We start from the raw sequence: 18,296 nt of genomic DNA on the forward strand, positions 1-18,296 counted from the left end.
AAGAAGACATCATCAACCAAAAATTTCAAAAAAATATCATTTCTGATGCATTTGGGGTCCTTAAAATTGTTGTATATAGATATTAGGATGTTATTGGCACAGAAGAAGTATGGTTCCTTCCATGCGTAACACAAATGTGCGACACAGTATTGCAAATAGAAGCTGACAAAAGCAAAATATTTTCTTGCATCTCACCATCAAAACTATTGTCGAAGCTAAAACCATTACAAAAAATATTAGTTGATGTTCTTTTTTGGGGATTTAGTGCACCAGACCACAATGACAATATGACGTCACTTGAGAAGATACACTATATTTCAGATGGACTTGTTAGATACTCTGTAAGTGAACATGTTGTTTGCTTTAGATGCATGTTGCCCAGGGTTCTCCCCAGAAAAAATGCATAGCGCCAGGACTAATTTGCATAATAATTTGCATATCATTTACATATCTTTCCTTCATTGATTAACAGAACTTATTTACAATTATGAATATTAGTGAGCTCAGTCACAGGGCAAATATTTTTTTTTAATGGAATCAACACATTATGTTTCACAATTTAGAAGAGTTTGAAACATTCTCGAAATACAAATGCTGCAGACTAAAATCAAACACAAATACATTATTGTTGCAATTTAATTGTTTTGTAAAACGTTGAAGGAAATGCATTCAAAACGTTAAGCCAGATTTATGTTCACGAATCTCATAATTTTATTCACTCCAAAAACATTCTCCTTCAAAAAATCGATCACGTAATTAATTGACGTATTGTTGTAATTTATTATTTGTACCATCAACTTCTAAAACGTTTACAATTACAGTAATGAGCAAACAAATAAAGCTTCAAAACGATCATCAAAGTTACGACGTGACATAACTTACTTGGCCATGTTATACACCAGTTACATGTATAGCAATAATTCCTCAACAAATTTTACTTCTTTTTTTTTTTGATATGAAATGTAAGTAAAATCCGACTTATTTTTATCGGGAGCGATTATTTTTGATCACTTTATCGCTTCGGTAAAAAAAAAACAGACCCGCCATGATGTTTGTGAAACATTAGCATGTGTCCTTTGACCCGATGGGTCAAGAATTCCATTAACCAATCAAAATGCCGCATGGTAATGCCGGTAGAACCCGAAGTTTTCCGAATGGTAGTGATCATAAAAATTACATTGCGGAAGTAAAGGTCTCATGCCACTAATTAACCAATGGCTGCTCGTAGCCCTCAATTTAAATGCCTAGCAAGAACCAATGAAATTTTTTAAATATTATTTTTCTCAGGTGCTCCCTGTTTGAGGGCGTAATCACCTGGGTCAGAGGTGAGACCAACATGTGGTCTTTTGTTTACTACTTAGCGGCTGTGTACCTGTGGGTTTATTCTGTGTGTTAATGGATGTTCTAATCTTGGTGTTTTTCCAGTGATTTCTCTTGGTGCAATCCAAATACAGTAGGTGTGTCTTGTTTACCTGAGATTTGCAAGAGTTTGAGCTGGCCAACATGTTAGTTTTTTTCATATGGTTGATTACTGGCATGTTGATTTCCCATTTTTGAGCCATATTTTCAACTTTCTTCGTCATTTTTATATAGCAATCTCGTCATATGTTAACATTGTCGTCTATGGAAATTCAATTAGTGGTATGAGCCCTGAAGTAACAGTTTGCCTAGAACCACCTGAGGTTGTTGTTTTAACCATAATTATGGCTCTATTCACTGGAATTTAGTCATTTTTGGCAGATCTCATCTTACATAACCGAAGTTTACTTTGACCTAATTATTATAAGTTTTGACCTCTCATGACCTTGCATAGATCTGATAATTATGAGGTTGTGTGTTCAAGCACACATTTCATGAGATCAGCTCCATTTATTTGGCAGGTATAGTGCAAAGTAACTGGGAATCTTTTTTATTTTTATTTTACCACTTTTCTTGCTTTGTATTCAACTATTTAGACACAATGGAGTAATTTTTTATCCAGAAATGTCATATTTTGCTATGCGTTTCACCCATTTCTGTCAACCTCTTATATCTTGGTTGAAGATTTTGAAAATTTGTAATTTGGTATATTTTTTGCCCTAATCTTATTAATTGGCTGTGGTTGGGCTGTGGTCTGTAAATATAAATGTTTTTATTAAACTGGTCCAAAAATTTTATTCATTCATCAATGAATTATTCATGTCACCACTAATTTCAATGGCTCTAGGAATTCTGAGAAAAATGCTTAACCCCATTTTATGGGTTTTTTGTCTTATTTTCACATTATGGCAGACAAACTTAACAATTTGTAGTGCGGTCATTTCTAATGTACCCTATTCAAAGTTTAATGAGGTCAAAATCCCAAATATTTAAATAAATTCTCAAAATTGTGTTGTGTATCTTGTCACTGACAAGAGTTTTGCATACTGTCAGTATATTAGCCAAGTATTACAACTCTTTCAATTTCACAATTATTGCTCTTTTCTCAGAATTTTTGTGAATAGTTAGCTAATTAATCCCATCTTGAGTTTATTATTGAACAGTGCATGTAACCCCCCCCCCCCACCCACCCCCCCAATTAATCAGAAATCCTGTTGATTTGAATTTAATTTGATCAGGGATGTGTAATACGAGTATTTTATATTTAGATCCTTTTCTTGTTTGTATATTTTTATTTTTATTTCTTTTTAAATCATAAAATTGTTTCGTTGAACTACTTTTTTTCACATAAGATTTGATTAAGCTTTTTATGTTGAGCAAATTCTATGTGTGGCCATGGTAAATCAAACCACTGTTGTGTTTTGGTATATCCAAGGTTGCCCGTCACAGGTCTCCGGCCTAAATGCAGATACCGTGGAATTGTTTTTTTGTTTTTAATTAATTGGAGAAATAATGAGCTGATGAATTGAGACTTTTGATTCAGTAGAATTTTTTTTTTTTTAAATTATATTGATAAACTACTTTTAATTGTCATTATTCTATGTATTATTTCTAGAAATTAATTAAAATTACTAATCATGCCAAACGTTGGTCTGTACTTGTTTGTGGTGAATGAGAACATTATATTTTACAGTACTGCATCTAATAATCAGGCTTATATTCATTGCCTACCATCTATTTTGGTGTTATGCTGAGTGTGTATGTTGCCACTTTCTACAACTAATTGTCTGGGTATAGGGCGCCACCAAGTGGTATATTTTGATAAATAACTCCCAGGGTTTAAATTTTGGGGATTTTTTTTGCATGGGAAATTACTCGTCTAATGATATTCCATCATATATAAGATCAACAAGAACTTTATTAAACCTTCTTATTTCTCTTAAGGTCTCATGCCACTAATTAACCAATGGCTGCTCGTAGCCCTCAATTTAAATGCCTAGCAAGAACCAATGAAATTTTTTAAATATTATTTTTCTCAGGTGCTCCCTGTTTGAGGGCGTAATCACCTGGGTCAGAGGTGAGACCAACATGTGGTCTTTTGTTTACTACTTAGCGGCTGTGTACCTGTGGGTTTATTCTGTGTGTTAATGGATGTTCTAATCTTGGTGTTTTTCCAGTGATTTCTCTTGGTGCAATCCAAATACAGTAGGTGTGTCTTGTTTACCTGAGATTTGCAAGAGTTTGAGCTGGCCAACATGTTAGTTTTTTTCATATGGTTGATTACTGGCATGTTGATTTCCCATTTTTGAGCCATATTTTCAACTTTCTTCGTCATTTTTATATAGCAATCTCGTCATATGTTAACATTGTCGTCTATGGAAATTCAATTAGTGGTATGAGCCCTGAAGCGATGTCGTAGCACGATGTGTTGGCATCAATTGAAAACTGCATGACAGCTTTCGAAAGAGGTGATTTGCAATTTTTAAAAGGTAAATTAGGTCTTGAAAGAAGAGTTTTTACATGATTCGCAATGATAACAGTTCAAATGTATTTTACCAAATCACGCAATAAACACGTTTTTTTCTTGAGTAGCGTGAACTGATCGTGAACTCCGATTTGACCATGTTATATCGAGGTGGAATTGATTTTGAAATAATTTTAGCTTTCAATCTAAAGACTCTGTCTATCGCAGAAAGTATTTACTTACAAACAAAGAGGTGCTAATTCCACAAATTGGACTAGCCGCTACGTATCGTGCGACTAGGTCTATTGTTTATATATTATAATCCACAACTGGCAGGATGCATGTCGGTCGGTACGTAATTATACCAACAATCAGAAAATAGTCCACGTCGGAAGCATTTCCGTGGTGGTCACTAATTTTGAGTGACGGTCGGGGCCGACCGGCGTGGCGAACAAAGCTTTTTCATATCTGATATTGGCATGTCAAATATGAAATCAAGCGCCGAGGTGGGAACACATAGCGCCGAGGTCCCAAGTGAAGCGCCGAGATTCACAGGTATAGCGCCGCGGACCTCGGCGCTAAAAAGCCCTGGGAAGAACCCTGTTGCCCATAGTCTTTTGAGGGGAATGAAATAAATATATTCCCATACATGTTGAATGTAGGGAAAATAAACAACAACAGTAAATACCAAGAAGTACATAACAAACTACGATGTACTAATAGTAGCAGTCAACTCTTTCCTAGCATTTTAGCTGAGGGAAGTTCTACTACATGTCATTTAAAAAAAAGTAATTTTGTTTACGTCAACCTCATGAAAATGGCTGTCACTGGAGTTACGCACGGTTAAGCTTGTTGAATTCTTGAAAAAAAAACTTCAAACGTATCAATTGTCATAGTTTTTTCGCACTGGTGATAATGTTTAACGTACTATCGATCGGTGATAGTTTCGGTAGTGTGATATAAGGAAATCATATTGACTTATTTGGGATACCATTTGGTGTCACCAGAGGTACATTACTTGGGGTTTGTAACTACGGTGACATGATACCAAGATCCCGTCACAATCTCGCTCTCGCATAAGCGTTCCAACTCAGAAAAATGCGCATGCCCGAGGTAACTAGGATACTGGGATGTCCAGGTGGATCAAAATAGCTGCCCATGATATGACGGATTACGAGAACTATATTTTCTGTACATTTTCGATGTATTACATTTTTCACTATGATAGTGACAAGAAAAGTTTTATTTTTTCATTACAAACCTTGAACATTGATATATATCATGTCAGAAAGTCGTAGCCTCAGTCTCGCTATCTACGAGAAGAGACTTGAATGGGATCTTGACATGATGTCACCATACAGTACTATGCGAGTTGCAAACCCCAAGTAATGTACCTCTGGTGTCACTCATTTGTGTTACATTTATGGGGTGGGGGGGGGGGGGCTGAGGAACCACTGCTTTTCTGGTTTGTGTACTCTTATTCTTTATTAAAAATTTTAGAAATGCAATTTAAAATGCAAATATCGATTGACTTACTCTTGCGGAGGTGTATGGCTCCAATCAGTTTTTCCTTCCATAAATACACATTTACTAAAATGGCCAGTGAGTGAGTGTGGTGGGGTCTATAGGTCAATGAGAACTCTATCGGTTGACTGACAAGTTTCACATGTATAAATAAAGCTGTATATTTTTTTTTTCAAAAATGGACATTATGACATTCAGGTTTTGTTTCTAATAGGACACAGTGAAAAACACCAAGACTGGGGGAAAGAAGAGGAAACTTAAAGATGATGATGATGAACCACTGAAAAAAAAGAAAAAAAAAACAAAAAAACAAGTAATTATAAGAAGAAGTATATTTTCATTATACCCTTTGTATGCCAAAGCCAGTGATCACAAAATAGTTTCATTTTTAGTCTGTTGTTTTCCACATAAAATGTTGCGAACATTTTAAATTTTGTAATCAGGAGCTACAACTAATGTCACGTTTTGTCTGATTGGTTCAAAATTAAGATTGAATTCAGTCAAAAATACAAAAATAGTGAAGAAATTTACATAAATTTTAGCGGAGAGAAAATAATTTTGTGCTCTAAGGATTAACTATGATTGTTAACCCACTTTATTAAAAAATAATAAGCATTTCATCTGCTAGGGATGAAACAATAGTAAACATTTTAATTAAGATTGTCAGAGTATTATTTGTTACCTGGGGGTTAACTCATTGCTGAATCAAATTCATTTCTCTGAAATGGTGAAAGAAATACTTTATCACCATAATGCAAGTTTATCCACCGACGATAGGGCTTTGTAACTATTTATTGTGCTTCACATACATAAATAAAATCATGATGCAGATTACCAGACATGTACATTTGCAGAAACTTCATAAACTTAATGCATGTGAAAATGAGGGGGGGGGGGGTATTGAATGTACCTGCAATGAGAGATGTAGCTTCTGCCTACATAGAATAGTGAAGACTTCCTTCTGCAGATTAAAAAGGCTAAAGATGTGGATCAAGAAAACAAAGATAATCCTAAGCTTAACGACATTGAAGAGGAGGAGAAGACCACTGATGATGAGACAGAAGATGAGGAAGAATGGAAGAGTGAGTGATCCTAATATTAATGTGCAGTGGTCGTCGCGCAGCGCGTGTTCGAATTTCATGTAAATAAACAATGTATTTTACACGCGTTGTATACGTCGCTATGAGTCCCATATCGAACAGGACGCGACGCAACGACTGCCGCCCATTAAAATTGTTTCATGTGGATTATAAATTGTACTCTTGTAAATTTGTGCTGTTCTGTTGCAGAAATTGATATGTCGTCGTGGTTGAATCTGCTGATACCTGAGCCCATTCTACATGCCCTGGCAGATCAGAAATTTACCTGTCCAACTCCAATACAACAACAGAGTCTAATCCCAGCCATTAGAGACTATAAAGATATCATCGGAGCGGCTGAAACGGTGAGTCATTAATTGATGCAAATTCTAATTATAATAATTACTACTGTAAACCGCTTAATTTTCGCTACTAGAAATTTTCACATTTTGATGATTTTGTGGTATTATTGAAGACAAAATTTCATGAAAGTCAATGACACTGTGTCATAGGTCTGACTTGCAAAATTCACGAAAATTTGTGAATAATAAATTGATACCCTAAGATGCACTATGTGTCAGCACTAGCACTTGCAATTTGCACATTCAAAAAAAAAGTCAGGAGAGACAACAGTGACATTCAATGTCCAGAACTGTCGCCTGGCACAGAAAATATTTAAAAAAAAAAAAATGATTACCTATCAGATTCAGGTATATTCTCTCATGACTTGACTTTGCATTTAGTCATGACCTTTGAAGGTCATACATCCTGGTACTTTTGGATGTTCATGTACGTAGTCAAAGACTATAAAGTGTGAATACAATTCTAATTTTTAAGAAAGGGAAGAATGTGAATTTGTCTTTGGTGTTGGGAAAAGATGAAATTATGTATCGGTGTTTGCATTTTGGAGAAAGTCAAAATTATCTTAGACTTTTGTTTGGATGTCTTTTTGGATTTGAAGTTCATTTTGAAGGTACACCGCATACATAACAAATCTTGAGAAAATGATCACTTTTGTCAATTAACGAATTTCAAAAAAAAAATGCCCATGCAAATTTAATTATGAATTTAATATATCATGTTCCAGAAATAGATTTTTGATGAGTTGAATTTAAAATATTGAAAAAAAGTTATATTCGCTTGATTAGATTTTTACTGAATCGTCCCTTCAGCGAAAATAAATTCCAAGTGAAAATAAAGTATTTTACAGTATCAAAAATTATCATATGGCGTAATAGAACGTGACACAGTAAGAGACGTTGTATATGTGCAAACCAGTCTTCCAAACCTAATATGGCGCGTTTGGAAGGTAGGACAGTCTGTACTCTTTTTCGTACTACTGAGTGACCAGTCTCGTCGGGAAATCAAACTTGACACTAACCACTTAACCATCACTCAGGTGTTTGCCACTGTTTCCCGTCCCTATTTCTCTAGTATATTCTATTTAACTAATATTCGTGCTGTGTTTTTTAGGGAAGCGGTAAAACATTGGCTTTCGGTATTCCTATCCTGCACCATATATTAAACATACAAGAAAAAGAAAAGAGGCGCAAAGTGAAAGATTTGGAGACTGGCGAAGACCACCAGCATCAGGGTTGTAATGACTTGTTAGCATTGGTATTGACACCTACCAGGGAATTAGCGATACAAGTCAGAAACCATCTTGTTAAAGTTGCCAAATATACCGGAATACACGTATGTTGTTTACTAGTATACTCATCATATAAATTTCAGTCTAATATATATTGCATTTTTCAAGCCAGAGCTTTGTCGCCAGAGTTATGTATATTCTAAATTTTGTTACCCTCCTCAGATTGCAGTAGTCGTTGGAGGTATGTCGAAGCAAAAACAAGAAAGAATTTTGAAGAAAAAGCCACAGGTTGTCATAGCAACACCTGGTAGACTATGGGAACTTGTACAACAGGTAGAGATTCACTATCATGTTTTAATTGGAGTACAGTACAGTGATGGGTGGGCTGGACCATCATAGTCTTTAAGTAAAGAATATTATATTCCCTCATATGTCCTTTTAATTTCATAGTTTTTGAGTGAATATGTTTACTCCCTAACAGATATATCAAATTCAATATTATTGAATGCATTTCCAAAACATGAAAAATATTCACACATACATGTACAATCACTGAACAATCATAACTTATAAAAGACATCTCAGGCATTTTGGTCTTCTGGGTCTGCTTGATACTTCAAGCTATCAGAGAGCTCATACTAAAAATATTTTTGAGAATTAGTTCCCTTAAGTATTATATTGTGCTTATTTTACATATGTCATTATTAATTAATTCCTGACATTCCATTCATGTTGGAGACATTGTTGATTATTTTGTTGAAAATGGCCGCCAATCAGCCAACTATGATTAGATCATGAAAAGGATTGGAAGTGCACCAGCTTTGATTTAATAAAATCAGTCACACATATTATGTCCAAATTCATAAACCCCTGTTTCAGATTAACAATTAATTCATATGCTGTAACCATGGTAAGGTTCTTCACCTATTTTAATTTTTTTCCCTCCAATTCTTCCCAAATCTATTTATTGTGAAATTGTCTGTTCTGATTCTAGGGTGACACTTATCTGAACTCAGTCAGTGATGTCAGATATCTTGTTATAGATGAAGCAGATAGAATGGTGGAACGTGGTCACTTCGCTGAGTTGACTTCTATAATAGACTTAATCAATGGGTTAGTATAGTTTCCCTGTTTCCATGACAATGGCACTTAAATGTGTTCCTGATTTACCGATACTTTAAATAAAGCTGTCAGTCACTGGAATTGCACCATGGTATTGTGGGGATGTATTATCTGTGATTGTACGCTACATGTATTGTTAAATATTGATAATTCAATGAAGTAAAATTTGAGTTGTAATGGTAACTCAATTTCACTAAGGATTTGTAACATTTCAGTTACTGACTTTAATACCATGACAAAAATGGTGAATTGAAAGGTTCAATCAGCAATCAGCTAAACTGAGGTTAATTTACATACAACAGTAAATACATGCTCTGTCAGCTACTCCTTAATAATTCAATTCATACTCTGTGACATTACCGTAAATGACTAATTTGTTTATTTGGCAAGAATCGGCATTGTTGAAAAAAAGAAACATTCCACTAGGTCACATTTTTAATAATGTTATAATAATAATGAATAAACTTTAAAATTAATATCATCAGATGCAGATTTGCAAATTGGTAAAAAATGGAAAATTTTGATACTGTAGAATACATTGTACTTTATTTTTGCTATTTTTGCCTCAGTGAAACTAAAATACAGCGAATATACCTTTTTTCCTATTTTTATACATTCAACTCATCAAAAATCAGTAAAAATAAATTTAATAACATAACACCCAAAAAGTCTTACAAAACACTCAAAAAGCTTTTTCAGCGAAAATTAATTCCAGCTAAAATAAAGTATTCCACAGTATTTGATTTAGACACTATATAGTATAGTAATTTGGTGTAAATTATTGATTATGTGCTGTGTTAATTTACAGAAGTAAAAAAACACACAAAAGGCAGACATTTGTGTTCTCAGCCACGCTAACTATGGTGCACCTGGGACCAAAACGAAAATTAATGAAAGGAAAGTTTGACATGAACAAGACACAAAAACTGGGTATGTATTTATTTACTGACGATAAATGTATGTCATGTGATGCGCAGTAGCCAATGGGTGATGTTAAATTAACATATGCAGAGTCATGTGATATACAGTAGCCAATGGATGTTGTTAAATTAACATATGCAGAGTCATGTGATGCACAGTAGCCAATGGATGTTGTTAAATTAACATATGCAGAGTCATGTGATGCACAGTAGCCAATGGATGTTGTTAAATTAACATATGCAGAGTCATGTGATATACAGTAGCCAATGGATGTTGTTAGAATGATTCGCATATAGTAGGTTGTGTTTTTTGATAGATCATGTGATATGCATACTACTTATTTTCAGATTCACTAATTGATAAAATTGGAGTTCGAGAAGATAAATTAAAAGTGATTGATTTAACAAAAAAGGATGTTGTCGTGGATACGCTGACTGAAGCAAGAATTAATTGCTCTACAGATGAAAAGGTATTCAGTATGATGTCTGTTAGTGTTCACGTGTTCATCACAGGTTGAATTCCATTGAATCATATTAATTGAAATGATCTTATATTGATACTGTATTTGTTGTATCAGAAGGACATTTTTAATAAAATTGTTCACAAAATTGTATTTATTGTATGCAGAATTTCTGCCATGGACCAGCAGTATACTTTAAAATACTTTATTTTAGCTGGATTTAATTGGATTAGACTTTTTGGTGTTTTGTATGGAATTTATTTTCACTGATTTTTGACAAGTTGAATGTAAATTATAGGAAAAAGATATATTCGCTGGATGTTATTTCCACTGAATCATATTGAAAATGAATTCCAAGCGAAAATAAAATATTCCACAGTAATATATTATCATAGGCTTGATCAGTAAAATAGAATCTTTATTGACCACTAATAGACACCTCTGCCATTTACCAGTTTGTAAGTACATACACTTAGTATTCGAAACATTTCTGTCTTCTACGTAAGCACACACACTACTGATGTATTCCATTTAAGTGAGTTTCAAATTTGATAAAAAGTTTTTTTTGAATATTTTGAACAAGGGATTTTTCTTTCATAATATAGTGTTATGTTGCTAAAACATACACAGAAACGTAAAACTTAAGGAGGATGCAATGGATACTTAAATATCGTGATATTTTATATGTCACATTGGACCCATCTTGAAAATATCACAATTGGCTTAATGTCTAGTCACAGCATAATAATATTTGAACAGTTCAAATTTATTCAGTGATATGAGCACTGTCCCTCAATCAGTTTGTTTGAAAGAGTGCCAAATTTATTTGAAACTTGCAACAGTCTTGTATACCATTACTGTTGCACTGTGTACAAGATTGGAGAGATTTACACCTTGCCCTTTCTAGATCAGTCTGTAGAGACTGTGATATGAGGCAGTGTTCGTGTAGTGTTGGTATGTATTTTTAGCCCTCATTGAACTGAGTCTGAAAGGGAGCTCGTGATTTGGATTCCATTCGTCTGTCTGTCTGTGCAATCTCTTATAAAATATAATTTTGTTTTCCTCCACAGGATTTCTATTTATATTATTTCTTATTGCAATATCCCGGACGGACACTAGTCTTTACTAATAGTATAGACTGCATACGACGACTTATATCGATACTAACGTTATTACAATGTAATCCACTGCCGTTACACGCAAACATGCATCAAAAACAAAGACTGAAAAATCTTGAACGATTTACGTCAAATCCCCATGGGTTGCTATTGGCAACAGACGTCGCTGCCAGGGGATTGGATATTCCAAATGTTCAACATGTTGTACATTACCAAGTGCCGAGGACGTCAGAGGTGGGTGAAGATATTTAATAGTCATACATAATGATTATCATAAAATATAACAACTCCTAGAATGCGCCTTTTCTATAAATTAATATGCTTCAGAATAAACCAGTGGTAATTTCGCATCAGACCAATATTTAAGAAAGAATTATAAAATTGCCACGGCTAGAGAAGTCTATATGTTTATCTCACCTAAACTTACTTTTGATCTGCTGATCATTTCTCATATATTCTTATCTCTTTCTAGACGTACGTTCATCGTAGCGGGCGGACAGCACGTGCCACTAAAGCGGGTCTGAGTTTAATGTTAATCGGTCCCGATGATTCTGGATTTTATAGAAGAATGTGTAAAACGTTAAACAAAGGTATAGACTTAGTGTGATATTCTGAATATACTATGGATGTATCTGAAAATATACATGATGATGTATTTACAATATACTATGGATGTATCTGAAAATATACATGATGTATTTACAATATACTATGGGTGTATCTGAATATATGCATGCTTGCTGGTTGATGATGATGTATTTACAATATACTATGAGTATATCTGAATATATGAATGCTGGCTGGTTGATGATGTATTTACAATATACTATATGCATGATAGTTGGTTGACGATGTATTTACAGTATACTATGGGTATATCTGAATATATGCATGCTGGCTGATTGATGATGATGTATTTACAATATACTATGGGTATATCTGAATATATATGAATGCTGGCTAGTTGATGATGTATTTACAATATACTATATGCATGATAGTTGGTTGACGATGTATTTACAGTATACTATGGGTATATCTGAATATATGCATGCTTGCTGGTTGATGATGATGTATTTACAATATACTATGAGTATATCTGAATATATGAATGCTGGCTGGTTGATGATGTATTTACAATATACTATATGCATGATAGTTGGTTGACGATGTATTTACAGTATACTATGGGTATATCTGAATATATGCATGCTGGCTGATTGATGATGATGTATTTACAATATACTATGGGTATATCTGAATATATGAATGCTGGCTAGTTGATGATGTATTTACAATATACTGTATGCATGATAGTTGGTTGACGATGTATTTACAGTATACTATGGGTATATCTGAATATATGCATGCTGGCTGATTGATGATGATGTATTTACAATATACTATGGGTATATCTGAATATATGAATGCTGGCTAGTTGATGATGTATTTACAATATACTATATGCATGATAGTTGGTTGACGATGTATTTACAGTATACTATGGGTATATCTGAATATATGCATGCTGGCTGATTGATGATGATGTATTTACAATATACTATGGGTATATCTGAATATATATGAATGCTGGCTAGTTGATGATGTATTTACAATATACTATATGCATGATAGTTGGTTGACGATGTATTTACAGTATACTATGGGTATATCTGAATATATGCATGCTGGCTGATTGATGATGATGTATTTACAATATACTATGGGTATATCTGAATATATGAATGCTGGCTAGTTGATGATGTATTTACAATATACTATATGCATGATAGTTGGTTGACGATGTATTTACAGTATACTATGGGTATATCTGAATATATGCATGCTGGCTGATTGATGATGATGTATTTACAATATACTATATGCATGATAGTTGGTTGACGATGTATTTACAGTATACTATGGGTATATCTGAATATATGCATGCTGGCCGGTTGATGATGATGTATTTACAATATACTATGGGTATATCTGAATATATACTTGATAGTTATATGAATATATCATTTTATGTATGCTGGTTTGTTGTATTGCCAATATCAAATGCCTCTGAATGATTCATTTTGGGTATTTTAGTCACTACATGATGTATTCACAATACACTATACATTGAAATTCAGCTGAATATACCCACATGTGTATGTGATGTAATTATGATCAAATTTGATAGCAAAACAGCATTATTCAGATTTTTCTTATTACAAATACATTTTTTTTTTTCAGATGATGACATGCCTGTTTTTCCAGTTGAACTGAAGTATTTAGCTGCAGTCAAGGAAAGGGTCAAATTAACCAGAAAAATTGACAAAATGGATCACAAATTCCAGAAATTAAAACATCAAAATGATTGGTTTACAAGAAATGCAGAGGAACTCGATATAGAACTAGATGAAGATTGGTATCCTTTTAAGGCGGCCATATTAAAATGAAAAACAATAGCGAACTTAGAGGATCTTGTTTTTTGTATTTTAAACACTTTATTGAGTCATCCTATGGAAATACATGAAAGTTTGCACTGTATCTATATTACATATTTGTGGTGCTTTCTGGACTTGTTTGATGTGAAGTTAACCTTTTTCAGTAAAAGACTTTCTCACCAAAATTATTCTGCACTTTTTTCTTGTATACATTAATATTTCTGGAAATGAACCTTAATTTTTGAGGCAACAGACAAAATTTGAGACGATTTTCAGTTTTACTCAAAATATTTGGCTATTTTTGTCCCAATCATCTGAAGGAAAGTTCAGACTATAAACAAGACTATTTTGTGAGTTTGTGATGAAAAGAGGGAACTGGTGGTGAACAGGTTAATATCACTAAATGTGGTTGTCATAAAACTGTTAAATTTGACCTACTGTAAATGTGTTAAATCTCCGAGTGTGTAACCTTTGCATGTAGCATATAATCTTGTAACCAGCGGGGCACATTACAGTGCCAGATTAGTCCTACCATTTGTCGCTGATAGACCATTTTCCGTTCACTGCGAGAATCACGTGTTATGCGTGAAATCGAACGTAAAAACAGGACAAACAAAGGTCATAGCGTCGTAGTCGCGTCAAACATCGCGTGGGATTCGACAAACGCGAAAGTATTTCGGGGACATTTCCATGCTTAATAATGTGCTGTCCACATTTGATGATAGGCAATTTCGATTAAGTAAGGGTATTCGGAAGCAATATTCTTCTGTCGAAGATCGGCCGGTCAATGTAAGCTACGAAATAAAGAAATTCTATTTCAAAATCAAATCGTTCGATTTTTGCGGCAGACGTTCGACGCGCGTCTTTCATGCATCTCGCGAGATCTCGCAATTGTACGGAAAATCACCTATTGATAGCAATCACTGGGGATGTATGCGTTATCATATTTTTCTTAACTAACAAACCCAGTTTACACGATCTTGGGGACAGTGCAGAACAGAAAGATCATCGCAAACATTTGAAATCACTTAGAAGTAAGTAAAATCAAGGAAGTAATCTTTTCTCACTAGTTTTCTCGGTCAGTTATCAGTACTGATGAACAGTATAACAAACTGACACTTTCTTGCTGTTCTGTTTATTCTTATTAGTGTCGGTGAACATTTTTCTCATGATGCATTTTCCAAACTTTATCTTGTTGAGTGGTCTCAGACTGATGTTTTCATTGTTCAAACTTTTCACCACCAGACCAAATTTTTTTGGAACTTTTTCCTATATTCTACAATAATGCTGGTAATGAATAATTATGGATTTGACTCAAAAACATTGGTTATTTTTGTCTCAATCTTCTGAGGGAAAGTGCAGACTATAAAGAGGACTTTTTTTATAATTTTGTGATGAAAAGAAGGAACTGGTGGTTAAAAGTAAAAAACAAAAGTGTCACCGATTTATTGGCATGCTTTGAAGTTATCACCCTCTTCACCATTTTTACGTTCAACCTAAATTTTAGTGACTTCATAAAATGCACTAAAATTATTTCTCAGATTATGTAAATTTACATTTCAATCATTTAGTACCATAATGGTCATGTGTGTATTCCATTGATTCAAAAATATCAACATGTTAGTGAACCACTTGTAGTATTCCACTGCTGTATTATTGTGACCTGTGACCTTGTCTTGTAATTAAATATGTGGGCATGCTCAGTAGCGCCTAGCAACCAAGGAGCAGTCATCAGTTGGTTAAATAAACAAACCAGTCTTTTCCCTCAGATAAACTGTCTCATAATCATTATTTAAGAACATTACAAGACTCAACACTGATCTTGAAATTTCTACAAGGCACTGTTTTTGAAATTTTGCAATTGTTCACCTATTATAGAATAATACACATGCAAAAATGTACAGCGCCCTCGCAGTGAAAAGACTAAAATAACCTGAGTCAGTCTGTAAGAATATTCAACTCGTTGACAAGTTATAAATGTGCAAAATTGGATTCTTGTGAATAGTCTTGAGAATTTGGATTCTGACGGTTTCACCATTATCCAGAGAAAATATCAGACCAGAAGTGGAGATCAAGTTTGAAGGTTTAATTTTCACCAAGAAGTATATTTCTCAAAACCTGATTTATGCAAATCATATCATGAATATTCATAAATTAGTGATTCCAAACAGTTTGAGTTTTACACTTAAAAGTAATACTCGTTACCTAGTATACAGGTAGTATGCAATCAGGGATTTTTAACTTTAAAATTTTTAACAAGGGTCACAAAAGGAATTCCTACCAGTTTGTTTATCACTGAGAATAATTTTAGGTAACATTCAATAACAGTTCAATATTTTATGTTTTGTAGGTAATTTGAATTCAATGTTGAAGACCACTCTTTTCCCAAAAGGGTTTTCTGCACAGTACCCAACAAGAGGGGGTCAGTTTACCATGCCATATAAACAAGGTATTTATCCTGTTTGAACAGACTATACATTTGTCATCTTTCTCCAGGGTTTTTTAAACCCACATCCATAAGCAGCAATTTTTTCATAATTTTCAATACATGCAATGCTTGCTTCGGGCAGAAATGAACGTGCATGGAGGTAAAATGTAAATCAGCTCATATCTTCGATCCAGTCCAAAAAATGATCATGTCTAATTTTTCTCTGCAATGCATCTTTGTAGAATAGTTCTGATGTTGTCATATTCATAGTGATACACACTTTTTGTTGATTGGTTTTCCCATTTTATTTATTTGTTAGAAGACGATTTGTTTTGTTAACCTCTTTTGATCATTCCTCTTCTATGTGCATGCAAATAGGTTTTGTGTCGATGAAATTTCTATAACATTATTCCTTCTCAAATTCTGTGTTCTCAAATCAAATGTTTATCAATTTTCTACAACTTAAACACAATTTGTTCTCTCAGTTTCATCTGCAGTTGGTAAAAGCGCTACAGATGCTGTTGATGCAGTGAAACAAGGTACCCATGGAATGAAGAAAACACCTCTGGTCCGGTTTCCGAAAGGGTCAAAACAGAAAAACAAACATAAAAGGAAGAAAAAGAATAAGTGAATAAAATGTATAATGATTATATTAAACAAAAGTGAACCATTTTGATTAATATCTGATGTACGTTTTTATTGGTTTTAATTCCATCACTTGTGCAAATCATGTTCAAGTCTTGTAGGATCTCAACCAACCAGAATTCTTGTTTCAGACCACTTTCTAGTAAGACATGCACTGATTGGTGCACAAATCCCATCACAGAAGAACTGCAGTTTGAGTTGTAATTTCAGGTTCAGTCAGATGTAGAGATGATCTACTCTGGTGGTGACCGTGACTGACATCTCTGTATACATCTTATGTCAATCCTGTTTAAACCAGAATTTGATGTTAGAAAAACCTGCCAACAGACAAGCTGCTTTCTGATTGGTAGAGTTGGGTAGCCAATCACAATCACAATCTTGTATAAGGTAGATTTGCATTGACTAATAGTACATTTACATAATGTATATTCCAAAGCATATATCAGTGTCAAGTTTACAATAAAAGCCACTGTACACATTTTATTTATTCATATGAATATATTTTTTAGCCTTCATCTGTGACTGAATGAAGTTCTGAGCCATTCATATTTCGAATAGTCATAGGCAACTATTTTGTTTTTATTTAAAATTTTCCTCGCCCATTTGTCTGTCACGCTTGACCAAAAACTAACAGGGACTTCATCATTGAAAAATCTCAGCAATAGTTACCACATGGGCAGTACATGTTTGCATCAACCTCTACATACTGTCTTTGTGAATTCTTGTGATAACCTTATAGTACTACTAAAGTGGTGTAAATCTTGTGCAATCATTAAAACGACCCCAGGATTGTGTTGATCTGATGGTAGTTTGCATATGGTGAGTGTTTGAATAATTCAAATCATACCACTTGACGTTGAAACGATCTTTTGCCCCCTCCCAAACAACCTCAATTGGAAATTCAATAGCTCAGTCTGTAGTGTTCGAAATGCTTTTTTGAACTCATCAACTACAGATGTTGCACGGTTATTTGTAGCAATTACATTCTGCATACGTATAAAAAAATAGTCACATGACCAAGACTGGTACAATTTCTGCAACTTCACACATGATATGTAAATAACCAGTTTGTGCACAAGTAGATCTGGTATTTATGAACCAGGTGAATGAAAGTTGACAAAGTAGTTGAAACCACTATATATTTACG

General features: G+C 34.0%; 1 protein-coding gene across 1 annotated transcript in view; it reads left to right on the forward strand.

The window, feature by feature from the left end:
* Window positions 1-17,184, forward strand: part of LOC100373822 (ATP-dependent RNA helicase DDX24-like) — a 17,818-nt gene extending 634 nt beyond the window's left edge. The window contains exons 2-15 of the mRNA XM_085492860.1: window positions 5,562-5,660; window positions 6,315-6,429; window positions 6,637-6,791; window positions 7,900-8,121; window positions 8,240-8,350; window positions 9,012-9,130; window positions 9,948-10,069; window positions 10,408-10,529; window positions 11,591-11,872; window positions 12,111-12,228; window positions 13,883-14,057; window positions 15,046-15,110; window positions 16,427-16,525; window positions 16,990-17,184. Coding sequence (XP_085348986.1) covers window positions 5,562-5,660; window positions 6,315-6,429; window positions 6,637-6,791; window positions 7,900-8,121; window positions 8,240-8,350; window positions 9,012-9,130; window positions 9,948-10,069; window positions 10,408-10,529; window positions 11,591-11,872; window positions 12,111-12,228; window positions 13,883-14,057; window positions 15,046-15,110; window positions 16,427-16,525; window positions 16,990-17,135 — 1,950 coding nt within the window. The 3' untranslated portion in view covers window positions 17,136-17,184. The remainder of the gene's footprint in view (window positions 1-5,561; window positions 5,661-6,314; window positions 6,430-6,636; window positions 6,792-7,899; window positions 8,122-8,239; window positions 8,351-9,011; window positions 9,131-9,947; window positions 10,070-10,407; window positions 10,530-11,590; window positions 11,873-12,110; window positions 12,229-13,882; window positions 14,058-15,045; window positions 15,111-16,426; window positions 16,526-16,989) is intronic.
* The last annotated feature ends 1,112 nt before the right edge of the window (window positions 17,185-18,296 follow it).

This window comes from Saccoglossus kowalevskii, chromosome 18, assembly GCF_978046115.1.
Source record: "Saccoglossus kowalevskii chromosome 18, keSacKowa6.1, whole genome shotgun sequence".
In the NCBI taxonomy this organism is placed as follows: Eukaryota; Metazoa; Hemichordata; class Enteropneusta; family Harrimaniidae; genus Saccoglossus; species Saccoglossus kowalevskii.